We start from the raw sequence: 27,191 nt of genomic DNA on the forward strand, positions 1-27,191 counted from the left end.
GCGGCGGAGCGGCACCGGCGGGCGGGCTGGGGCTGCGCGCGGCGCGGCGCGGCGCGGCACGGCGCGGAGGGAGGCGGCCGGCGGGAGGCGGGAGGCGGCGGCGGCTCTGCCCATCGCCAGGGCGGCGGCCGCCCAGCCGGAGCCCGCCGAGACCCGCGCGGCCCGCTCCGCTGCCGTCGCCCCCCCCCCATGCGCGGGGGTCGCTCCGCTGGGTCCTTGGCCTTGGCGGCGGCGGAGGAGGCGGAGGCGGCGCAGGACGGGCGGCTGCGGGCTCCGGCGCGGATGGAAGGTCCCCGGGTGGACGTGTGCTGAGCGGCGGCGGTGCAGTAGGCAGGGCTGGCGGGTCGGCCGGTGCTTCTGATTTGCGTGGGTGCCTCCTGTGTGGGTGCATTGTTGCGCGGCGCGCGGGCAGGACTGGCGTGTGCGGGAGCCGGGGGCCGCGGCTCTGCCTCCTCTGCGAAGGCTGGCCCCGGATTATGGTCTAGGTGAAGGGAGAAGGCTCTTGCTCGCCCCCCGGATTGATTATGCTCGGGTTTTGATTGCATTCGGGGGTTTCTGCAGCCGCGGGCGCCTCCCCCTCCCCGGCGGCCCCCCTCCCTTGTTTTCCGTTAGAAACACGGGCAAGAAAATAAATGTATTCACTGGGTGTCGCAAGAGCAAAGGCTAAATAAGCAAAGGTAACAGCAGCAGCAGCAAGGCGAAGAGACCCGCACTGTATCCTGCTCCCCCACTCCCAGACCTGCCCTCCTATTTATTGGCGAGACCTCCTTCCCTCTTCCCTCCCTCCCTCCTTCCCTCCCTCTCGGTGCGAGTGCGTTGTGCGAGTGTTTAATCCCGGGAAAAGTGCAGCCATCCAGCCATGGTGGTTTTCAATGGCTTGCTGAAAATCAAGATCTGCGAGGCGGTGAATCTGAAACCCACGGCGTGGTCTCTGAGGCATGCGGTGGGTCCCAGGCCACAGACCTTTTTGCTGGACCCTTACATAGCCCTCAACGTGGACGACTCCAGGATCGGGCAGACCTCAACCAAGCAAAAAACCAACAGTCCTGCTTGGAACGATGAATTTGTCACCGACGTTTGTAATGGCAGGAAGATAGAGATGGCTGTTTTCCATGATGCCCCCATCGGGTACGACGATTTTGTAGCTAACTGCACTATACAGTTTGAGGACTTGCTGCAGAACGGGAGCCGCCACTTCGAGGACTGGGTGAGTGTTTGCGCTGTAGATACATACATGTACATGTGATTTTCAGTGGCATGGCTCCGGACGCAACATCTGTCTTGCAGAGCTAGGTTGCCACGGGCATGTAATGGCTCTGAAGGCTTTTCATTATTTCCACGCTTTGTTATACTGAGATAGTCATGGTTACTGTATATCTCTTGCATGTGGTCTACAGGCAAGGCAGGAAAGAAAAATACGCTGAATCTAAGTAAGAGATGTATAATTACCACTTAAGTTTCTGAAATTACGTTACATAAATACAAGTCTAGTTATCTTATTGTGTTTGAAAAACCCCAACCAAATGCATCCATACGCAACATTACTGCAAACCCAGATCCGGCACTTAGACCGAGTTCATCACTTCAGTGTGAACGCTCTTGGTCAGCCTGGCAATGACGAGCCTTAAAAATCCAGACCTGACCTCTGATACGAGACACTTCAGGGTCTTCGTGTCACTTGGAAGCTCGCTGCATCAACACCGATGCTCCTCCTTCCTTCCCCCAGATGATCTGCACCTTTATGCATAGAGCTAACGCAGTGCTTCTTCAAATGCCTGGAACTGATAAAAGGGTCCGGGTGGATTTTGGCCCCGACCAGACAAATTCTGTTGCCTGTATACACGGTGTGTCTAACAGCTTCTACAGCGTCTTAAAGACCCAGAGGCTAACACGCCTCAGTGGGAGTACAAAAAAGCTGGAAAATCCTTGGTCTGACATCCTCAGGTACTGTGATTTAATGCAGAAAAATCAAACAAACAAAAAAAGAAACACAGGAAATGTGAATATGCACATTTCACATTTCTGCAGTTAAACAGTTAAACGGTATATCCTTTAAATAAGATGTATAATAAAACAATAGTAGCTGTCTTCTCATTTTAAATGTGCCCTGCTTGACCAGCCATCTGAAATGTGTATGCTCATCTTTTTGTGTATTTATTTGTTACGGTCAAGGATACTAGTCAGGGCAATATTTTTTTGGCAAACAGACAAAGAACCCAGGACCAAAGTAAAAATAGCGAGAGTTAATAGCTCTGAGTTTCATGTATTCTTTGGGGCTTCTTTACTTAATGCAGTGGTGAAAAAGAGATGTCAGAATGATGGAAAGGCGTGAAAGAATTAGGTTCTATTTATGCTGGGTACGAGCTGAATAACTTTACTGTTAAAACTTTTATGTTGACAACTTTGAAATATTTTTCACTTCTGCTACATATGTTACATTGTGATAATTAGGATCTAGATTATTCTGGTGCTCTATAAAAGCTACACATTCGTAAGCTTGGGTGGTAAAACTGGGTGATAGGCAGAGGAAAAATAGCCAAATCAGGAAAAGACAAATGCAGCAGTATTGCAGATGTCTTTTACCTGGATTGAATGATAATCAGGTTGTGGCTCTCCTGAAATCAAGGGGGGGTTTCATGTTTTGAGACCAGTGGGATGAGGATGTCATCACAGATTTTTAGTGAAAGAATAATAGTTTCATATGTTCTTTTTGTGTATGGTACATGTTGTGAGTTTGTTGCCAAATCTGGAAGGACCTTGCAGGTTGCAGATGCCAAGTTTGAATTTTGGTGGGGCTGGTGTGCTGGGGTATGTCCTGGCTCTGATTTTGAAGGTGAACTCAAACATCTGAACATGTTCCCTAGATAAATAGTGGAATTTAACAGATTGAGGCCCATTGTAAACACGATCTGTGAGGAACTACATAGCTGAATCAGATAAATGCTGTGTTTTATTGCACCAGGATTCATTGCTGTCCAGCATTCACTGGGTGGGAGGAGACGAGGGAGTGACTACGCTTGTCTGTTGATGTGACAGAATTGAGGGCATGGCACTGGATCACAGCTGGTCAGCTCAATGTAATGCAGCTTCTGAAGCATCCCGTACCTCGTTTTGTGCTGTAAATCCTCATAGTTCGGATTGTGTTTGTGTCGTACATATAGCACACGTTGTACACCACCCTCCCTGAATCACAGTTAGAATTGGTGGGGAGGCAAATATTTATAGGATTGGGCTTCACCCTTTCCAAAATCTTCCCATTTACTGAATGTGTCACTGTAATTGTAATACCGAGTATGTTTATTGGATTGTTAATAGATAAGGACCTTATCTGGCGCTTACAAAATCACACTGTTTTTTTGTCTGATTTCCCTGAGTTAGAATAAGGCCTGTGGCCATGAGGTCTCTGTAGAGTCCGTGGTGAAGTAAATAGATTTATTGGTATCTTCATTTGTGTCTGGAGTCTATATTAAAACCTGAAAAAGAGAGGTCGTCTATGAAATGAATGAGTTTCACAATGCGAGAAAAATACATGTGGCCTAAACCAATATTAGACTAAGATCTGCTGGTATCATACAGTCCATATACTAATATATATATACTATACATACTAATTCCTTCATTTCACTCTTGGCATTTAAGGCAGATATTTTTGTAGTACTCTTTCCCAAGTTTATAACAAGCAAATTAAAAGCAGGAATCACAGGAACCCATTCCTCCTCACTGCCTGAGATATCAAATAAATGCAACCTAAGAAACACTCTTGGAGACCGTAAAGTCTTTTTATGCTATTCTGAACGTTTCCCTGAAAGTTTGAACTGGGTACCACATACTTGTTGAGTGTGTTCTGTGGAATTCCACTGCTGCCCCTTTTTACCTTCAGAATGATGCAACAGTTCTTGCAGGACTGGACCGTCACTATTTAAATAGGTTTGAGAAAAAGCTCATGTGCTGAGAACAGATCTTGTCAATATATTAATAGCTTTAATGCTTTCAATCTCATATAATACTGCATGTATTTTTGTAAGGAAATGTCAATATTTGTTTTATAATGTCTGCACTAGGGTCAAGGTTATGTTACTTATCCTGTAATATATTTCTAGGTTCTTGTTAGAAGTCCAAAATGCAAAAAAGGCTGGCAAAGAAATAATGTTTTAGTTTTTTTTTTTTTTCCTAAAAAGAAACTGTTTCTCTCTTTAGCCAGCTCACCTACTTTGCTTGGTTTTTGCCATTGTGCAAATCCTTGTATTTTTTTATGAAGAGAGGAGTTTTTTAGGAAAATACTGAGTATTTTTCTTACTGTTAAGCCTGTGCTATATACTGATGCCATGGTTACAGTGGAAACACTAATGATAAACAAGTACAAAGCTTGAAATGATGATAGCATCTATTGTATTAGGACAAGTCAGATAAATATGCAAAATCCTGGTTCCTTTTATCTACAGAGTATTCAGCAGTTGCAAAAATTATTTTTAACCTTATGATATGTATACTCCCTGAATGTATATATAAATAGATATTAAAAAAATACATAATATATAAATAATATATATAATTATATATAATAATATATATAATATTATATAAATAAATATATATATAATCAAAGTTGTGGCCTAAAACAGTGGTTCAGATTTTACTGGACAGAAGCTTTTAAACAAAATACATACTTGTTTATTTTTAAAGATCAATATAAAATACTTGTTTGGGTTTCTAAAAAAGGTATAGTGACAATTAAATAGATGGCTGCTTTTCCAGTGGTGCATCAATACAGACATAGCACAGTAAAAGTGTCAGTTTTGCAGTTTTTTTAAGTCACGGCTACACTGCAGTTTTAAAGAGAGCTGTGGATTTATGACATTACAGGCTTTTCTGTAAGCCCATAAAATGTTATACAGAATGGCACAGAGTATGCAAGAGGATGTTGGTGAACTTACGCTTTGAAAAATACGAAATACGGAACAATAAACAACCTGTAAGTTCTGATTGAAAAACAAACTAATAACATGAAAGCTGTGGCTATATTTTTTTGAGTTAGGTAATTCAGGTCATGATAAAGTATGTCTTTATCTAGCTTTCTTACATGTGGCATATGTAAACGTTGCACTTGAGTTGGTAACGCAGCTACATTTTGATCAGTAGAATTGAGATCAGGAAGGAAAATTCCGTTGATATTTAGCTTTGTGGTTACACTCCTGTGAATTACCACGATCAATGTTTATGTGTTTGGATGATTGGTAGTATGGGTTCTGAGTTCAAGTCCACTTTCCAGAGTTGATGATAGATGAAATCAGTGTGATTGGACCTATGCCAAAGACTCCATCTAAGGGTCTTAGCCATTAGCCCGGCTGTACACGAGAAAACCTATTGAGTTGTCCTAAGAAATCCTTTTGCAGACTGAGTAGCAGAACTCACTAAATCAGTCAGGACATCACAACGTTTAGCAAGAGAAGCCTCTATTTCTACTGCAAATATTTTACAGCTATATTTAGGTTAATGAAACAAGTTTAATTTTCTGCTGTCTTAAAAAAATCCCTAACACTGTCAGGAAAAAAATAAAACACAGATTTCAGTGAGCTGTTCTTCGCTAGTCCTAAATATCTTCCATGCTATTTATTTTCTCTTCAGTGCTGCTTCTTAAGATCTAAATTTAAAACATTATACTTTTTTAAAAGCATCCTTTCGTATTTCCATTTTGTCAGTGTGAAGTTAGTCATGCAACTGTGCCACCATTGCATAAAGCAAGTTTATTATGAACTGATATTATATCTCAATAACAAGTTGATAATGAGTTATGGGAAATGGCATGGGGAAGAAGTACACTCTTTTACATACTTGTTGAACTGTTGAGTTACGTATTTTTATGTCATGCTTGTAGTGTACTATTGAAGAAATTTCCCTGTTGGAAAGACTAGGTCTTTAAGTTGCAGTCCATGCAGTTAAGTTAACGGAGCTCTGAATGTCACCCAAAAGGCAATAGCAGGGGACAGATTTCTGAGTCCTTGGTCCCGTGAGCTGTCCATGGATGTGAGAAGCAGAGCTGTCTCTTTCCAGCGCCTCTAATCTGAATTAACTGGAAAGACTACTTAGGTGCTTATCAGAGTTTTTCTGTTTGTTTGTCTTTTGTTTCTTTTTTTTTTTTTTTTTTTTTTAATGCCATTCCTGTTGCTGAAATGGGAACTCCTTTCAGTCAGCAGGTGATCCATTGTAGCTGGCAGACAGAGAGCGGAATCGTCATCATTGCGTGTTAACCTCTGCTTGTGCCATACACTGCTGAAGGGTGGCATTGGGCTGGCAGAGTGTGATTGTTGTGTGTTTTCATTTTTATTTTCATCTACTGGCTGAACTTATCTGTGCTGATGGTGTTGAAAGGCCTAGGATTTTGCTTGTGAAAGCTTTACATTTCATCTAAACTGCGGCTCATGGGCTGCTGAAAAGCATTGTTATCAGAAGAGTATTTGTTGAAATGAAAGGGAAATTGCCGTCCTGTTTGATAGGTTTCTGCATGACAAAGCTGTCACTGAGCAAGGTCTGTCAGGTTTGGGGGGAGAGGGTGAGAGAGCTACAGGGTATTGGCAGGGTTTTGCAGGGACTCAGCGTAATTGTGAGGGTGGGCGGTTGTCAAGAGGAGATGGGAGATTTTGGAGAGCACTTTGTACAGGTGGGGGTCTGTCTTGCCTTCTCTGTCAGCCTGTCTCCCTCCTGTGCCTCCTCTTTTCCCTCTCTGCTGGGGATGCGGTACAGGCACTACGCAGCTCACCCACTATTTCGTATCAATCCCATTCTACAGCTGCATAAATCTACTCCTACTCCCTGCTAGAAATGTTCTTTCCTACCAGCTCCGGCTTACCTGCAGTGCTTCCCAGCCTGCTGAGAAGCAGTAGAGGGGGAAAAAGCTGCCCCTGCAGTTGCTACTGCAGGGAGAGAGAAAGGGCAAAGCGGGGAAAGGAAGAGATGAGGCATGGAGAGAAACCTGGAGGAGGGTAACAAATAGTTGCTGCTGCCCCATGTACTCCAGCTGCCTTTTTGGCAGCAGTGGAAAGCTACATGTGTAGGAGACAGGGATGAGCTGGCATAGGCAAACTGACTGGTTGAAGGCCATATGTTGCTCACTGACCTGTTTGTTTTTTGGGTTTTTTGTTTGTTTGTTTTTTGTTTTGTTTGTTTGTTTTTTGTTTTTTGCCTGCTTTGCTCAGTGTATAGCTTTTGAGGTCTCACTTCAGATGTGAAAAAAATTGCTCAGGGCATGAAAAGTGTGTAGTAGAGCATGCATTTCACTTAGCACTGAATTATCATACATGTAGGTCAGAATTTGATCCCACAACTGATCAGAATCTCACCCTGTTGTTGCTTATACCAATACCGATACGAAGTTCCACATAGTGAAAGTAATTCTACCAAACTCTGTAGAAAGTATTTGTTAGACCAAAGTTACCAGTTACAGAGTCCAGTTCATAGGTGTTAATTCAAAGCTGGACTTTAAGAAAGTGGGGTGAAAACGATTCCTACATGTCCTTCTTGTGCCAGTTTTTAAACAGTGCGTATCATTATTCCAGCCCAGGCGGTTCCACAGACACTATGCAGAACTTCATGGTTGTGAGTAAACCACTGATCTCGCTGGGTTCACTGGGTTCACTGGATTTCATGCAGGCATGTGTTTAAATTCTTTCCTCAACTGAGGCCTGTGTTCCAAGGGAAAACTGAGAACAAATAACATTTAACAACATCCTTTACTTTTATTTTACTCTTACTGATTTATTATTCTTCTGCAAATCTTGCACATGCAAGCCTGGTTTCTGCTTTCCTCAGCCATCAAAACTAAATCTCTGCCTTCCTTGTCCAGAATTCTTTAAATACTGCCAAAATGAGGATTGATTTAAGTTGGAATTGTAGGACTTCGCATCTTAGTGTGATTAGTTTCCACTCCCTAACTGAACTTCCATTTAAATGAACTTTTTGGGGGTTTTCAAATTTTGAAGGGAGGCTGTGAATACAATTGCTAAAAAATTAGAGGTGAGAGCCGTTCTGCTTGGAATTGGCTCGTTGAATTCCGTTCTGCTTTACCCAGTACTGTCTTAATCTCCTTTCCCTCAACCCAGTTATTAGATTGTAAGAGAAAGACATCTACAGTTCATGATAAGAAAGGTTTTGGAAACAATAGGGTATGCAAGTAATGGGAAATCTGTGATCAGGGAGGACTGAGAAGAGACTTTCCCTCCATCCACATGGAAAGGTAGGGCTGGAGCTATCTGGATGTGGAATAAGATCCGAAGTCCAAAGACAGCTTGGAAAACTGCCAGTTTGGGGGAGGAACCAACCCAACCCTTTTGTCAAGCTAGACAGACCAAGGTCTGAAGAATGGGGATATTTTGCGTGCCCTTTTGAGTCATGCAAACTGTAGCAGTTACAGGGGTTTCTACCATTTGGGGGCAAAGCGGTCATTACAGAAGGCTGACAAAAAGTTTTAACCTTGTGTTTGTAAGTGACTGCTTTCCTATTTGGCAGGCAATCACTAAAAGATTTTAAAAGTATATTCGGCAATATAAATATGAAATTGCAACTGTAAAGCTAATAAATAATTCCAGAGATTGGGTAACTTTCATGGCAGTTATGTACTTTGCACTATATTTTAGTAAAGCAAAATGCAAATAAATGTGATGTAAGAACATCTGCAGAATTATTACCTACTCTGATCATTATTCACAGTCAGTAGCTTGAATTGCTAGTAAAGTTGATTTCTGAGTGTCCTCTCACTTACATTCCTCTAAGAGTTAAAAAATCTTAAATTATCATTGCTGTGATTTAACAGAAGTTACAGAAGCCAAGATTTCACATATTTCTGAATAGCACAGCTAAAAAACCTAGTGATATTGGCATGTTCCCATTAAATATAACAGGAGTTTTAACATTTATTTTATGGGAAGTGTTAGAGAAAAGCTATACAGTTCTAAGAGTTTTTCCCCCACTGAACTCTGTAGGGCTTGAATTGTTGAAGAGCTGAAGTAAAGAAAGACCGTTGCTTTTAGAATTAAAAAAGGCAAAGTTATATTCCATCGGAGGCTTGCAGGCAGCCATTCCTGCCTTATATTGGCTAGCTTGAGCTGATTTAATTGTTCCAGACAATAGAATCATTTTGGTTGTTTCTGGTGTCCTGCTGGGCAATTTCATCACAGGCAGGAACAAAAAAGCGTGAATAATGGCTAGATGTTACCAAATAAATTTCACGGCTGCACTGTTTGAACAGCAAGCCCCCATTGTATCTCTGTATCTTAAATGAAGAGTAGGCGAATTTCATACTTGGTGTTTCCAACTTAGTATCTTTCAGTACTTTACAGTATAAGTAAGTAACAAGCCTCTTATCATGGGGGATCAGGGTTTCTTATGCATTTTAGAACTCCTAGTTCTTCAGTACATTGGCCTTTTTAACGTCATTAAAAAATATATGGCTTTGTCAATGTTAATAAGTATCTTTAGATAGTGACGTGGTAGCAATGAAGCAGATGTAATGGTCGTGGAGACATGAGGGGAAGACTGATGCATACTCTGAATAGGTGATGAGGAAATGGTTGGAATGGCTTTGCTTTGTTTCACAGATTAAAAGCCAGCAAGACAGTAATGTTTTCTACTTCCTTGTTTTTGTTCAGTTTCCTCTTTATCATCTGTTCTGTCTTCATGCTGCCAATTCTCCATCTTTCTTTATCTGCTCTGGCTTCAAGATGGTCAAGAAATGATAGGGTGACCTTTACAGGATTGCATAAGATTTTGATGTTGGCAATGCTAGCAGGCTACGTGACTGAAATGTCCTGCTATAGATCTCTACAGAGACCTATTGAAAGTACAGTTTTCTTACTGGGACCATATTCACTCATTGCATAAGTCTTTGCAGCATCCGTCCACTTCCCTTTATTTCAAGATGAGATTGATCTATGGTCTTTGAAAATGATGCCTGAGAATGTGTTGGAAAAGGAGAGGCTAAAGGTCACCCATACTGCGTCCACTTTGTTCTCTTTCTTATGTGATTCTAGTTGGATTTATTGAGGAATCTGTTTTGTTTTTCTTTTCCTCTGAGTTTCCTTGCCTTTTTCTTCGTTGTAATCCCATAGTGCCTTGGCACCTCTTGAACGTTTGACCTTACAGCCCACTTCTTTTCTCCTTAATCCACTGCTATCACCTTGTCCTCAAGTCCTGGCTGTCTGCTTTAACTTTTCCTTCTTTTTTCTTGTTATTACTTCCCATATACCCATATTGCTGTTACTCCCACCGCTCCAGCTCCTTCCCTCTTCTTGTCACACTGGTGGACCAGTGAGCTCCTTGTGTCAGTAGGACTCAGAAGCATCTTCAGTATCAGAAGCTCTATGGGATTTGCCCAGCCGCTCTCATCCAGAGCGTGCCCCCACTGTGCTTCTCAGCAAGCAGCAGGGAACTAACTGATCAGACGGGTGGCTGTTGGAGCAGTTATCTTCAATCAGAAGTGATGCGCTGAGTTTCCAGTTAGTTACACTACAGAAGTGGTTGAAGGAAGTGTCATATAGTAGCTTTGAACTTTAAGCAAAATGCTCTGGTTTTAGCAGAGTCAGTGGGACATGATCTGTCCCTGAAAACTGGATTCTCCCAAGCAGTGGAAACACTGTTGTAAAGTTTTAGTAGGTACTGACTGTTGGGATTTTCAGGGACTCCTAATTACAGAAAATATCTAGTATTGTTTGGTATTTTTATTTTATATAAAGCAAAATTATGGTTTCTGTCTTCAAAAAATAACAGTCCAAGCACAAGTCAAAAAAGGCAGATTGGGGAAGCCAAAAGAAATAATAGGAAAATGCTTACCAGTGTGAAAGGCTGTAGTGGTAGGTTAGCAGCAGCCTATCAGTTCAGCTTTGCTTGGTGTCCCTAACTCAAAATCTCAAGGGGAGAGGCAATAGTGGAAATTTTGCTGAAGATATTTGGAGATCCTGATGCTTTGTGTGATGTGGTGTTTCTCTTCAAGGAGTCGACAGGTTTAGAGGGACAGCCCTTTTGATCTACTTCATGGTTCCCAAATTTCTAGTTATTTCTGAGTATCTCATATAGCTTTGAGAATGTTTGGGATCACCCGCTTTTAGGGAACTACAGAATTTTTCTGGATAATTGCATGAAAGCTAGTTTTAACTGTATTGTTGCATTTGAGCTTTTTTCCTTATCAGTAGCTGGGTTAGAGCACTACCAGGACAATAATCAAATACAGACATGACATATAGGGTTAATCTTGTGCTTTAATGTCAATGAGCTGAGATAAGCTTTGTTAAGTTTTATTCCACACCTTTAGTCTTTGTGCCAGCAAGTTCTCAGAGCCATATCAAGGCTCTGAGAGGAGGAAAGAGGAAAGAAGAATTTTATTAACCTCTCACACTGATTTGGTAGAAGTGTTACCCCTTGCATCGGATGCAAGCGACAGTGCTTTTCACCTAAAGAGCAAAACCTTGTATCTCTTTCCAATGACCTTTATGCAAGATATTATTTATTTTTTCATATGTATATATAGTAAAGTACATTACTTTAAAAAAAATATTGGTTTAGTGGTCATATTTAGGAGGAAGCTTTGCATATGCATTTTTTATAAGGCCATGTAAAAGGTTTTAAAATACAAATTCAGCTAAACTGATTTTTAACAATTATGTAGTGCATTAGCAGCCCAGACACCATGAGCTAGACAAGTTCCTATGACCTCTTTAGGTGCTCTTTCCTTGCCAGTTCATGCTCATTCTTTGTGTCCGCTTTTCCCGTTTGTTGCAAGATGCCTTGGGGAGGGGTTATCATGTTACCTTCTTGTAGATATCATTTAGTAGGACTGTGGGGTCCTGATCCTTTTTTGAAAGGCCTTCACTGTACAGCAGTAGTACGGTATAAAAAAAATAGATTGGGTGCAGTTGACCTCTGTTTGTCATAGCCCAGTGCAGTGCAAACAGCAGAAACTTTTCTGTGTTGGTTTTGTTGGTAAGTAGATGTGTGAGTAAGCAAAAAACCAATAAACCTTAGACAAACACAAAGGAAGTGTGCCATACACTAATGACTGGAGGGCAGACAGGGCATAAGTGGTCTTGCACACCAATTCAAAAGTGATGTTCCTATATTGATTTTAATGGGAATTTCTTTGAGTGGTGTTCCCTGTTGCTGAAACTGTTGAGAGGACGTGTATCATTTAGTTGCGTACATAGTGATTCCTTTGTGCTACTAGCTGAGTTAGGGAGATGGGGAGTTATATCACCATCAATTGAATTCCTTGTATGCTTAATATTGTACTTTTTGTATTTCTCAGAATTGAGGCCTGTTGTAAATTCTTCAGATATATGGAAGTTCCACGAAGAATTTAGGCTCCCGATTCAGAAGTCTTTTGAAAGTGTTACTCAGCTGTCTTTTCATCAGTGGTTATTTCAGTGTTGTATCTGTAGTTAAGCTCAGCTTCTAAACTGTTTACGAATGAGTTTGTGAGTGCATTGTGAACTGCTTGTGAATGCGTTGGTCAGAAGTGACTGACCAAGGAACCTTCTCTTCAGTTTGGTAGGTACATGTTTTCTTGCAAGTGGTATTGTTCAGAATGTTTTTAAAGTAAAAACAAACAAAACCAAAACCTTAACATTTTGGGTTTTTTTCTGACTGATACTTCATTAATAAAACAATAGTAAATCATTGGATATAAACAAATAAAATGAAACTGATCTCTAGCCTTGTTTGAATGTACTCTGGACATCAAACTGACAGGCTCTAACGTGTTCCAACTGTTATATTTGGTTTAAAGTGTGTGCACTCTCCAGCCAAGCCCTGTTTTGCTGTATCAGTGTTATGAATACCATAAAGATTTCAAAATCCTTACTGTAATCCAAAGTTTACAGTTTTTTAAATCAGATTTAAAATCCGATGTGAAGTGTGAGAATGTAATTTTGTCTTTTATGCTGTTCCTGGAAGAGCGACGTCAAAAAAAGCATCTGACTGAAATGGAAGGCAGGCAGAGTGAGAAATGGGGGCAGCTCTGGTGAAGCCTCTTCTCCCTACAGCAATCTCCCACTGGACTGTATAGGCTTCTTCTGTTTGGGACCTGGGCATAATTGTGGCAGTGATCAGTAAGACAAATTACAGGCCGAATGTTTTGTAGAACTGCCAAAAAGTTTGCAGCTCTTCCAGCAACTGTGAATCAGCTCTGCACCCGATTTGCAGACTAGCAAGTAAAATTTGCTTTCCAGCAGCAGTGTGCCAGTCTGCAGAACCCCTGTATATAAGCTTTATGCATGGTTAATCAACTTTACGATGCAAATAATGTGAAGTCCCGGAGACATTTTATGCACCTATGAAAATGTACTTAATGCTAGTGATATCCCCACTAAGACAGGAGTGAAGTGCTGAAACCTTCTCAGAGCATGGATGCATACATTCTGGCAGGGTGACAATTTTGAATGTAGGAGTTATTAATTTCTCTTTGATAACACTCACAATGTGTTAGGTTGTGCAGAAACAGAAAATTCATAGTTTCTTCCTGGAGGACCTTATGCTGTAAAATGAGAAAACTTACTATCTCACTTTTGGATAATAAGGTCATAAACTACAATGTCAGGTCTATAGACGTTTTGGACCTGTGTATCAAGATAGAAGTGACGTGCAAAAGCCATAGAAAATGCATAACAAAATACAAATCTATACTTTTCAGAACAGAAATATGCAGAAGAAATAAATAATGTGTTATTGCAACTTTTAAAAATGTATTTGATGGCCCTTGGGGAAGCAGTAGCTGTCTGAGTAGTTAAGGGAGAGTGGTTTTATTAACGTGAGTCAGCAGAGAAAGAGGCTGAAGCTTAAGTTGTGTGCCAAACCAAGGAACATGTAAATAAGATGGGCGGTCAACAAAGTGAAGCCACTTTGTAATAGACCAGATTACACAAATAAGGAAGATAAAGCAGGCTTTATTTAAATAAAAGTTTCAAAATGTCATAACAGGTCACAACATAAAAATGTCTGTCATCGGTATTGGTTTTCCTTAGTGTTTGTGGTAACAGGTGAGGTTGGTGAATTAATTTTCACAGTGCACAAAGTGTTCCTGGTCCTGATTACTTTAAAGTCTGAAGTTTTAGTGAGCCATGAGATAATGTGTACTAACTTCATCATAATCTTGCATGCTATGAACTGGTCAGGCAAGTTTTTACATACTTAGTTGTCCTGCATCTACTTGTGATATAACACGTTATCTCCACTCTATTCTGTAATTTTTGCCTTTATTTCCATTCACATAATTCCTTCAAACAAATGAGGATGTCTGTGATGGGAAATGATGGGATGGGCATTCACTCATAATTCAGGTATAAAATCTTATAAAATGAATAATTCAGCCTTTTATATTAGTGGTTCCAGAAGAGGCCTTTGTCTGATTTACATGTGTTACATAGATCTTATCTGTCTCAGGTAGTAATGAAATTCATTAGCAAAATATCTGAGTCTGGGGAATCTTGAGCATAGTCATCTTCACAGCATTCCTAAGAGGAAGTGTAATGGATGGAGAAACTGTATTCCTCCATGTCACCCAGAAGTATGGCACAAGCATTATGGTTTTAATCTCAGAGTTTTGCAATGGAGGTATCAGTAACCTCATTTTTACAGAGGCGAGACTGGGGCCGAGACCTAGACTACTGAAATAAGGTTTCTGCCTGATACCCTTTAGATATGTTTCTTTCTGTCTTGCAGCTTCTTCCTCATCTGTCAATCGCTCTTCTTACTCTCCTTTTCTAAAAGAAAGATTCTTACCGTCACATTTCTATTTCCTCTTGTAGCATAGCTTCCGCAGGCTATTGAGTTTATGGTTTGGTTGGGTTTTTTTCTGTTCTAATTCTGCAACCACTTTATTGTGGGAATGCTTTCCTTCAGTTGTAGTGAACAAACAGAAATGCGGGCCCTCTGTCTTGCTGCGTTCTTGACACTGGAGCCTTTTCTGTAGAGGTATGGATCTATAAAACCAGGCTTCCAGACTGTCAAAGCAGAGTCAGTAGTTTGAAGTTGGGTTGCCTCTCTGTATGACTAGTTGGGGGCAGCACCAGCTTTACTGTTACAGTGAAAAAATTACTGTCTAGAGGTATCCTGCATGCATGTCCTTGGAGTGCTGCTGGTCTTGAGCCTACCTGTGTATGAATATACATAGGTTTTCAAAAAGGCTGAAGAGTTGGATGTGCAAATCCCTTTGAAATGTGGAACGAATTGTTTTGAGCACCTTTGAAAGTTATCATCCTAACTCATAATTTTGTATATCGTTTATAATGCCATAACTGTAGTTAATATGGTAGAAGACAACAGCAGACAAAATGTAAAGTGGAAGTATTTGTTGTTTGATTGTTCATGCACTAAATTCAGAGGAAAGGGGAATTCCATTTGGGTCACTTATTTGAAGAAGCAGAACATTTAATTTTCCATTTTTAGGGCCTTGTCTTTGTTACTAGCAGTGGAAGGGCTTAGGATCCTACAGCTGGAGTTGTGTGAAGAGGGAGTAAGTGCAGCTGGTGTGTGCTGTGGAACAGCTGTGCACTGCAGCAAAGCCTGATCGCCCAACACCTGAGCGTGTTTATAAAACACATACAGTGAGATTATACTGGTGTTGCCTGCCTGGCAAACTACTAGCCTGTGGTTTACACAAAGCTGTCCCTGGTTTTGAAAAAGCCACAGAGTCACTACACCGGATGTGCTAACATGGCTTGGGGTTAACGTGTTACGCTTCAGGATTGATCCTGGGTGGGATAAACTTGGTGCAGATTCTAGCAACTGAGGCTTTATGAATTTGAGGAAGAGAGATTCTGGGGAAATTAAAAGGAGGTGTCAGTTTAGCTACTCAGAGTTGCTTTGCAAAATTATTCATTGTTTATTGTGTTTGGAGCTCAAATGAGGTGGGGGAAGGACACAACATACCCGTTGCCATCCTTTCACCGTGAAGAAGTGGCATTCTGTTGGGTCCTTTGATACTGTGTGTATTATTGAGCTTCCTGATCAGTATAAACTTAGCAGCAGGACTTGTAAATGTAGTAAAGCTTTTTACTTACAGTTCTTTCATCCAGAAGGTATTCTGCAGACACTACAGAAAAAATGTCAAAATGTGGGTTGTTAAGGTCCATTATACTAAAAGTAGTGAGCGATGGAAAGATCAGTTTTATGTTATTATGCGAAGCTGAAGGCGTTGAAGTGCAAAGGTGATGAACTTACGGCTTCAGTTACTTAGAGTTTTCATCTGTTCATGAGAATTGACTTCAAACTCACAACTTAAGCATTTCTGTATGGCCATCCAAAATTGAATATTGACTTTGCAATACACTGGTCAGTGATCTACAGTAAGCAACCAGTGCCCTTAGAATACAGTCTTATGTATTTGCTTGGTTTCAAATGTATGTGGCTTACAAAATTCAATTAGAATAGTGGCTTAAGGGAGTATGTTAACAGCTTGTTTTCTTACTGTAGGCTTATAATAGTGTCACACCTTTGACTGCAGAGAAGCTATGATTTTCTTGCATTAATTAGGCAAATATGAGAAGACATGGTGCCCAGATACAACCAGTTCTCTTCAGATTCTCCTAATGTCACAGATTTACTTTCCTGGAACAGTAACACTGGTTAAGGATGAGCTTCGTTAAGATAGAATGCTTTGAATGTGTACTAGTATTGAATGAATACTAGATGGATACAGATCTGTTTATTAATATTGTTGGCAGGTCCACTGTACAATGTGAGACCATATCAGTCATCATCGCTTCAGTGTGAAGTTAACATTCGTGTCGTCACTTCTTAAAATAAGAATGTAGTATGTTAGATGTTCATCTCAAGGCTGACATATTTCAACAGCAAAAAAGAGAGTGTATGGGAGGGGTACCCAGCAGTCCTGAAAGTATCTCGTACTTGCAAACCAGGTTCCCGGTAAGAGCTGTAATCGAAGACCCTGGGTAGGTAACTCCTTTGTGCTGCAAAATGCCATCTGCCCTGAAGCTCACATCCCACATCCCAGGGCTTACATCTTCAAACCCAGGGGCTCAGTGCTACTTTCCTTCAACCCTGCTATCCTAAGGGATACTACTTTTCCAGTACCACTTCCCTCTTGTACCTTACTGTCCCAGTGGTACTTGTAATCACTGTTTCATTGGTAGCTGTTTGCATCTCCTCAGTTGAGAAGTACCTCACTTCTGCTCCTGGCAGAATTTAAAAAATCATGGTGACAGGCTGCATGTATCAAAACTCCTGTGAGGGATCCTGGCTCAGAAACAGAGTATGTAGCCACAGAAGACTGTGCATGTGCTAGCCTGATTTAAAAAAAAAACAAAACAAAACAAAAATTGGTTTTGGCTCATAATAACGAGTGCATGAGGGTGGGAAGGGATGAAATAATTTATCTTCATTTATTTGGGTATGTATGTCCAATTCATTCTGGATTATCTTTCCTGTTAGGAATCTAGGAAAGGAGATGTCATTCTCCACCACTTGTGTGTTCTTTTTTTCCCTGGAGAAAGAGAGACTGGTAGCAGCTTTAGTTACAGTTAACATATTTAATCATTAGAAAGCTTAATTTGAAGACCTACTTTGTTACTACACTGTGTTTCCCAGTGGCTCCATCCAAATGTGAGGTAGGTGTAACGGATAAAACACATTAAGACTGTGAATATGTGCCATAGGAAGAGGTTATGTTTACTGGAAGGGGAGATGTGGGGCAGCCTCCCTTTTAGGGTTGTCTGAATGATAACTGTGTGAAAGCAGATACAGAAGGAAAATATGTTACTGAGAGAGAACAAAAGCAAGTTCAATCAGGTATTTCAAGGCCAAGGCAACTCAGTTGAGTTATTACTGGCTCTTATTAGCATGCCTGAAAAAAGTAATGTTCTTTGCTTCAGCTGGGTGGCCCTCGGAAAGGGGAGAGATTCTTTCCTGCCTTTTGAAATCATCAAAGAATACGAGAGTAATCATTTCCAAAGTTATCTCTATGTCGGAAAGCCTCGCTGTTCAGGATAAGCCAGGGTAAACAAAGGACAAATAGGAAGTGACTTTTAAAAAGTATGGATTTGAACCTGCGAGGTGCTGAGTGTCTCCAGTGAAATGCTGAGTTTGCTTGATTTCCAGTAAGTTTATGGCTCTCAGTTCCTGACAGGATCAGGTCCTAAGATTAGAGCTACTGTCTGAAGTAAAATCAGGTTACTGCTGTCAGCTTTTTTTAACTGCCAATATTGCTTGCAGTGCACATCATCAGTGCTCTGTATGTACACAGACATGTACAGCACTTGAGTAAAGATAGAAGCTGATCTACAGGGACTGTATCGCTTTCACATTTTCGTTGTTTGTCTGTTGTACTAATAAGAACTCTGATATGAAAATGAGACATCAAGAGGGTAAAGCAAAATACCAGATGCTTACTGGCAAAAGGAAAAATGCTTCTTTAGTTTTGCTCTCGTGTTTAAGAGCATTTATACGTGGTTTTCCCTTATGTAGAGTAAAATAATGCCAAATTTGTATAGTACTTTTCATCACAAGATTCCTAAGTGGGTATCACTTTGATGAATGTATTGAATATGCAATCAAGACCTTTGGGTAGAGGAGCATGTAGTGGTGTAGCGCTTCACTTTCAGATGGATCACAGAGCCCTCCACATTTAGCTTTGTTGACTTCAGTGGAGCCATTCATGGTGTATGGGTATCTCAATACACCATGGCCGGCACAGAGATTGAGAGCTTGCAAAGGATGTTTGAATTAGACTCCTCCTCTCCCACTAATACATACTTTACTGTCCCTGTGAGGTTAATTTGCTACCAGTATTCTGACTGCAGTCATTGTTGGTGTTATTTGAACAAAGGGTGGGTATAATGAGACTTCACTGCTAGTCATGTGCAAGGGGAAAACTGCCTGTTTCTTCACAGTAGTTTCTAGAAGTTACACAAGGAAATCTATATGTTCTAAGCATGAGCTGAGAAATGTACATACAATAGTCAGACTGATTCAGTCCTCTCATAGTTTATTGCTGTTATGATGAGCAAGTGGCTACAATTTTTGCATTTGGTTATCGCAGCGCGTAGAAATAAAACTCTTACCTGAAACGGTACTGAAGTTTTTAATGGCATGACAGAAATGAGGCATGGTTCCTTTTTTTTTTTTCTTTCCCCTGAAATATTAAATCTATGCTAATGTTGTATAGAAGGCTTGGATCATCTCGAGTCAAAGGGATTTTGATTAAATTGTACCTTTTCCAGGGTTTGTGTGTTGGTCTGTTTTTTGTGATTTGAATAGAACTTGTGTGTTCATTGACCCTTCCAATATATGGATTATAAACAGATTGGAGGCGAAGGGGAGGAAAAATTAGACAGACTTTTTAAAAAGAAACAGTGCTTAATTCTACTGAAGCTCCTGCCTCAGGCTTCAGTGCTCAGTTTCATCAAACAGGTTCTTCTACCTCTGTTTCCTCATTCCTCCTGAGGAGAGTCAAGCTGACCATGCTCAATTAATCACGAGGCTTCAGGGCCTTCCTTGTGCTCCAGAGAAAGACTGCCTCTGTGCCTGTGGACCAGCAGCACCCAGGAAATATCTAAAGTACAGATCTTGAGCTATAATCATTTGGGGCGGGGGATTGTTTTCTAGGGCAGCTTTTTTTTTCACTTGGAGCATGGTGATACCTTCTGGGAGGCCACAGGGAGGCTAAACCAAATTTAGCCCTCAAGAAAGGAAGTTACTCCTTTGTGAGGGGAGGCAGTCTCCTGTCAAGCCTGGGGAGCCGTGTTTCCCATCGTGCAATGATGCAGATCACCCAGAAAATAACGGAAAGGACAAGCCTGGGAAATACGGCATATTCCTTAATATACTATAGAGGACAATATTGCATAATCATGTGACATCATCATGTGGGAGAAGTCAGTGTTTCTCACCTTATCTAAAGGATGATCTTAAGGCTGAAAAGCAAGGTGGTAGAAAGGGGAGCTATGCTGGTAGTTGCATTTCTAACCTCCTTTAGGGTACAGACTTCCCGTTACATCTTCTTGATCCCAAGTATTTGGTGTACAGGACTTGCCTGAAAAGTACTGATAAGGATAACTTCCTCTGAAACATTTGCAGACCATCCTTTGAACCTCTGGGTTCTCAGTGTGAAAATAAGTGTGCTTCAGACAGTGCCTACTCTGAGAAAAGACCAGACAAAATCTTACTCTTCACTGTACAGATAGGGTCAAAATTAGTTGAATATTAGCGATTAAATTTGAAATGGAAGATATGACTACCTTTCCTGCAGCCAGGCCTGCAGTGATCATGAGTTGGGAAAAAACTGTTCCCAGTTTGTTTACCAATACAACAAATAAGTAACTGTGTGATATTTTTGGCTTGCAGACTGTCAACTACAAAAGGGGAGTCCAGAAGCCTACAGAGCTTTAAAAATGCCGTGTTCTGGTTTTGAACGTTAAGGCTAAATGTTCCTGTTGTTTCCCTGAGTGTCAAGGAACAAAGTAAGCCACATTTATCCCCTCCTGTTCCATAGTATCTGCGGAATAAAGGATGGGTGAAGAGGTATATTCTCTGCAACTCTTATTTGTCTTTTAGCTCATGAAGATGATCAGTAAATAGTGATACCTTGGTTAATTTGGGTGGGGTCACTCTGTGGGCTGTGAAGCCCCTCTCTGTGAGACAGGGCAGTTGGGGGCCTCCTGGGAAGGTCTCGCACCGAGGAAATCTCCTGCAATGTAACATGGAGCACAAGGATGGGCTGTTGTTTGGAGAGTTTTTGAAATCTATGGGCTTATCTGGAGATCTGACTGGGAACTGAGTGCTTCTGCTCTTAAGCGAAGAGGGTGAAGCTCTGTCCTCCCTCTTCCCTCACCCCCTTCTTTTCTACCGGAGATCGTGAATCAAAGCTGGCAGGGCTGTCGGTCCCGCTAGGTAGCGTTGCCTGAGTGGGGAGGGGAAGGAAGAGGAAAACTGGGATCATAATCGCAACATTAAAAAAAAAAACAAACAAAAACCATGTCTGGAATATCTCACTGTTATCCCAGAGAAATGCATGTCCCTGATAAATGAGCCTTGATATTGTTGTTAAAATGCTTATGAGAAGCTTATCATCGCGGGCCATATACAATCCCCTGTGGTCTTAACACATCGATCTGCGTGTAGTGTGATCCTGTAACCTGGCTAAAAAAATATGCAAGAGGTACTGCAAGGTTATTGGGTTGTCCCTAAATTATTCCATACTGGATGATTTATAAAATTTGTTTATATATGTCGAACTCTCTGCTCTTATATATCTTTGACACTAAGGCCTTAGTACGTTAACTACAAAATTGTGTAGGCTCTTCTGATACCTACGGTCCCCATCGAGACCTCATCCTCAGGTGATCATGCATCCGAATATGGCCCAAATATAGACTGAGGGGGATTAGGCAACTGATCTGTCCTTGCTGATCTGGTTATTCAGTAATTGCCCACTAGGAGGTTTCTTGCACCTTTGCTCAGTGTGTTTTGTGGGGGTTACCAAAAGATTTCTTCACTCTGCAGACCTCTGACAGAAAGTATGGCGGTTCCTGTTTTCCACCTGAGGCTGCCAGAGGTAGCGGTTAGAAGTACAGTATCAATAGAAAACTGTTTTTTTTCCTAGCCAGTGTGTGTGATCATCCACTGCTTTGATTAACCAGTTCTGGGGCTTAAAGTGAGACATTGTTTTTTCCATTCTTTGTAGTGTTTTTGGCAAGGGATGGAGAAAATATAGTCATTGCTCCCTTTTCTCTCCGAGTTCATTTTGTTTTCTGCTCTTTGTGCTCAAGCACAGAATGAAACGGTTTGCAAATAAACTAAATATTAAAACTAAAAAGTACTTTATATTCCCCCCTCACAGAGCTTGTGTGAAGATAAATGGGAACATATAATATTGGGAAAATATTTATTTCCCCCTGCTCCTGAAATTAAAGCAATCCCTCCATTATTGACATTTTCTGCAAGTAAACCACAAGCAGGCAGGCTGAGTGCAGCCAGCTACAGGGTGATAGCCTTGTCTTTGTTGTTGTTGGGCTTTGGGGTTTTTAACTGCAGATTTAGCCATTACAAATTGAACCGCTAAGAACACATCAGTGTTATTTTGAAAATTCACAGCAGATTCAGCTCAGACCAGGAAGTGAGGTGTTGTCCTTTTAAAGCCTGATATACAGAAAAGGGTATTTCTGACGCATGACCTTCAGTGAACAGGAATTCCTCTACTCAAAATCTCATCCTTACCATGAACTTCACTGCCACAATTCATCCTCTCACAGCTGTGTGAAAAGTGACATATCGTGGGAAAAAAAACCCAAACAACTTTGAGAGATTTTGATCGTATTTTCTTAAATAAATATCAAGGGCTTGCAAAATATAGAGCATGAGCTTTTGCTGAAATGTTTTGTGTGTAAAGAAATGTAATTTTAAGTTGCACGAGTTTTTTTTTTTTTTTTTAGTAGAGTTCACTAGCTGTTAACTAAATAACTGACCAGATTGTTAAAATCTGTTTAAGTATCTAATCGTAAGTATCACAATAGAAACTACTGGGGCTTAGGTTTTTTGAAAATCTGGTTTGAATTTCGAGTGGTGAGTATTTGAAACTCCACGCTGAAAAAATCTGGCTCTGCATGCACTTAGTTTTTGTGTATGCTTGCTTTCACCGCCCCCCCCCCCCCCCCCCCCCCTTTTGCTCTGTTTCTCTCTGCCTTCAGCTTAAAGGCAGCGAAAGAACACTTAGTAACTGGCAGGTTTGAGAACTAGGCAAAAATGTTTTTATGACCATAGCAGGTAACATGCCACTCTTAGTCTGTGGTGCAGTGAATTAGCAGTAATAATTTTGTGCAGATACTGAGTGTGACTGCAATTAAATACATGCAAAAAGACAGCCTTTTTGCCAGAGAGATAGACTCTGGAAGGCATTGAATTGAAGCCTCTTTGGAGTGGGAGAGGGAAGTATCTGGCAGGCGTCTTTTTTAGGACTCTGCACTTCTAGAATTTGCCAGTTCCTGCTGTTTAACAGCCCAGATTTGCTAACCTCCGGGACATACGGCAAGGCCTACTTTTTTTTTTTCTGGTTCTGTGTGGAAGTGGGTGTTGGCTAGAGCTAGATAACGATGAAGAGGGGATATGTTGCTGAGATTGCTCCGTTTTGCTTTTGCTTTTGTTTTGTTTGCTGCATTATTTTATTTAACCTGGGGCAATTTATTTCTAGTGCTTAATTTTAAAAGCTTGCCAGTAACAGAGAGATCACTGAGTGACATTCCATTGTTTGAGCAAGAAAATGAATAAATAATAGTTTTGTAACTCAAATTCCTATAAAAGTGTTGCAGCTGCTGATTATGTAGAGCCTGTGTTGTTTTTATCTATAGGATGTGGTAAACATAGAAGCAATTTTTCCTTGAATTCTCAAAAAACAAGTGAATGCAGTGGATCCAAATAGATGTAAGTGATAAGCCCTAATGAAAATCTTGTAGGACTTCCAGGTACATTAGGAGAAGGCAGTATGGCATAGGCCTCATGGTAGATGCTGACACGTCCATGCAGTAGCAGTGCAGATCAATCAATAAGAGATCTTTGATCATAGGCCAGTTTTTACATTAATTCATAGACTGGGGATGAAGTAGAAATCAAAGGGCTTGTACGATCGTGTACCTGGAGAGACAGTACCATGCCCTATGTGAGAGATATGTAAGCATAGTGTCAGATAGTACTCGCTTTTAGATGCTCAAAAAAGTTGCTCGTATTTAAGTCCAATGTTTTGTCATTGTAGTTAATGGAGTTCTGACAGCCAGTTTCGCCAAGACTTTTTTTTAAAGTAGTTAAAAATTAATCAGTCCTGTTAAGGAACAGGACTGAATCATATTTTAAAATGTTGGAAAATAAAATTTATGATGTCTCAATACCAAAATTTATGAACAGATATAGGCTCCACTTTAAAAAGTCTACATAATACGACTTTACAGAAAATGTTCTAGCTTAATTATAGTAATGTGCCTTGAATTTTCCAGTGGGGTCATTTATTTTGAGTATATGTCTCGTCTCATTACTGTAACTACAAATAAGCCTGTTGTTGGGTATGTGTTGTCTAAACGTTGCACGTAACTTTCCTGGAATTTGTAAAGCTATTCTGTTTGACATTAGTTGGCATACCTTGTTTGCAACCCTTGTAATCCAAAAATAAAATATTTATGTGTCTCTAGTAGCAAAGTACAAAGTACCATATTAAGAACAACCGTATACGGGCCTAGCTCTGTAAGATTCCCCCTAGCTCAGCAATTGGTTTCACATGTCTGTCTTAAAACCTGCTGGAACTACTCTGAAGTTACAACTTTGAAACCAGAATCATCTTCTGGCTTGGCTGTATGAGGCAGACTGAGACTAAACTCCCTCGGTTTAGGGTGCCATCGCAGCTGAGGTGCTGCTATTCCAAGCAGACATGGACGGAGATGTTGGCTGCTGTGGTTTGGCTACTGGGACGAGTAGCTGCCACTTTATCACCAGAGTGGGGCTGCTGGAAGGAAGCAGGAGCTTTTAGAGCAATGTATACAAGGGAAAGGTGTTCCTTTTCTCAGAAAGGGAACTACCTTCTGGCCATCCCCAGGGGCCTGGGGGAATCGCCTGGCAGGCTGGATGAGGAGGCACTGGTCTGGCACCCAGAGATTTACTCACAGCAGGCGCTGTGTGATCCTCCAGGTTTTTGGTTGTAGGAGAGCTGTGTTGATTGATAGGCACCTAAGCTACAAATAATGCACTTTTTCTGTGTTTTATTTCCTTTATTTGGATGTCCACTTAAATATTTGTTTTGGCTTTATCCCTAGCTGAGGATGATATTTTTCCCATATGCTTTTTTGTGTGAGAAGGAAGGGAAGGAGGCATAGGGAAGGCTGGTGGGCTTTCAACCTATATTAAGGCTTCGGAGGTATGTTGAGGATTTTCTTCAAGAAGAATACTGTGCCAGCCATATGTTCTGCTAAATAGTATTTTACTCTTTACTGCAGTGAAATTTGTTTACATATATCTTACCCCATCCTATCTCCTTTTTCCTCTAGTTTAAATAATTTCATTGTGGGATAATAGTAATAACAAATTCTCTAAAGGTTATGCCAACTTTATGCCTCAAGGTTAGCAAATCAGGTGTGCAGAGGTAGCAGGGGAATCTAAAATACGTCTCAGTGTTGCTCATCCATAGCCAGAGGTTTATGAGGAATAAAGCACAGCTGGATTTGAGTTACTAGTCACGCCCTTTGACTTTCATTGTGCATTATAATTTTTAGCATGGAAAGGCTGAGTGTAGATGCAAAAGATGTGCACTGCTTGTATTGTTTTTGTGTCATGGTGAATTCACCACCTGGTATTCTATCAGGGCATAGATATGTAAATTTCTTACTGAACATTGAACTATACTGTGACATGGTAGTTTGCTTACAGACAGGTAACCATTTATCTTATGGGGTTTTTTTAGTATCTTTACATGGGAGTTAGTTGCCAGTTGGTGGAAAATAAGGCATCGTATTAATCTCATATGAAAATGGGGTTAATGGTTATAGTAACTTGAAACAAAGTTAGCTTAGGCTTTGAAGGTGCAACCAGAGTGCTGGCAAACAGATTCCTCCTCTGACTGCACCAGGATTTCTGCCTTTATAAGGGTTTGCAGGAACTCTGAGTGGAAGCCTTGCCGTGGTAGGGGCTGCTGAGTCCGTCCCATAGGAAGCCAGGGAGAGGAAACACAGGGGTGGCTGCAGTCAGGAATACGCTCGCTGCAAATCACAAGTGGGAACAAATGCAGTAAGGAAGCAGCCGGCATCTCTTGTGGTCACTGGGAAGACACAATGAAGTTTTCCGGCGTTGGGGCATGATAGTGAACCTGAATCATAAAAAGCCTTGGTCCTTTTGTGACTGTGGGGAGCTAAGCGGTGAGGGAAGATAGGAAAGGGAGAGGCCATTTCAGGACATACAGCCTGCAGATTTGCCTGCAACTTTTCATAGTAACGAACATTTTAGTGTTATGCTCCAACTTCATGCTGGTTGTTGAATATGGCCTATACAGCTTCCCCTCCCTCCTTCTTGAATGACTGTCCCTGTGAGACCACCTATTTGTGGGAATGTGTGATTTCTTAAAGATTAACCTTTTGCCATTTAGCTTTCCGAATTTACTTTTGGTGAAGGTGTGTGAGTTTTAAGTATCGTTCGCACTTTTGTTCAAAGCACTCCTGGAACAACTCTTTGCTATGGCCGCTTGGGTTATTTTGTACTTCGCTTTTTCAAAAACTGAAGATATTTGAAAAATAGGCATTATAAAGGTATATCCATTGGTTCTTTGGCAAATAAGAACACAATTTTCATAAAAAACTATAGGCAGAATTTGAGCCACATATTAGCTAATGCGTTTCTTTATATTTTTCATTATAAAGATTAACTGCATCAGTGTTAACTTCAGAATTTCAGAAGTCTCAGGCACCTAGGAGAAGGGTACTGAACAATACACTTTCTGAAAATTAAAATGTTTAATCTGTAAATGAGCAAAAATATGTATCTTCTGTATAGCAGATTTCAAAGCCAAATAGCACACTCCATAGAATTTTATGTATTGTGTGGCTTTGACTGATTCATATGAATGCTAATGCTCTGCTTCTTTCCACTGCTTAATTTCTGCCAAGAACTGTTCTAACATTTCAAACCTTCCAGCAACATAAAACTGGAAGGAGGAGATTCTTTGATTTGCAAGGCCCAAATAGCAAAGTATTGATGTATTTTATGCTTTTCTTAATACATGTATATATGTATTATTAATTCATGTTTGTTTGTGCTGAGAAATGTTAGTAGTATAGCATTAACACTGTTCTGGAAAGATAACTTTCATTCATTCTTGTCTTCATTCCTTTTAATGTAGCCATCCTAAAATTGTGCCTAGAAAACCTTATAGCACATTGCAGCATAGTATTATCAGCGTAACCACTGTTCAGTGGGCCTGACCAATGTGATGTAGGGGTGTCTCAGGCTATATGATGAATCTGTATGCTATGTTGGTCCAGTTGTCTATAAAATATGAAATGATGAGCAGTGTATGTTATTTTAATTAAAATATACAGGCAGTATCTAACCAAATTGAATATGTCTTTGCATGATTCTATAATTCTCTTACATTTTTTCTTTAGCTGGAGAGTAGAGAGACACAAAGCTTTTCTGGGTTAGGTACTTCAGCGGTTGTGGTTAGACGCTGG

At 40.7% G+C, this 27,191-nt stretch overlaps 1 protein-coding gene across 1 annotated transcript in view; it reads left to right on the top strand.

Moving 5' to 3' along the window:
• The first annotated feature begins 246 nt into the window (after nucleotides 1-246).
• PRKCE (protein kinase C epsilon) overlaps nucleotides 247-27,191 on the top strand; it is a 296,009-nt gene continuing 269,064 nt past the window's right edge. The window contains exon 1 of the mRNA XM_082307833.1: nucleotides 247-1,207. Within this exon, the coding sequence (XP_082163959.1) occupies nucleotides 860-1,207 (348 nt within the window). The 5' untranslated portion in view covers nucleotides 247-859. The remainder of the gene's footprint in view (nucleotides 1,208-27,191) is intronic.

The sequence above is a fragment of the Platalea leucorodia genome, assembly GCF_965183815.1.
Source record: "Platalea leucorodia genome assembly, chromosome: 3".
Lineage (NCBI taxonomy): Eukaryota > Metazoa > Chordata > Aves > Pelecaniformes > Threskiornithidae > Platalea > Platalea leucorodia.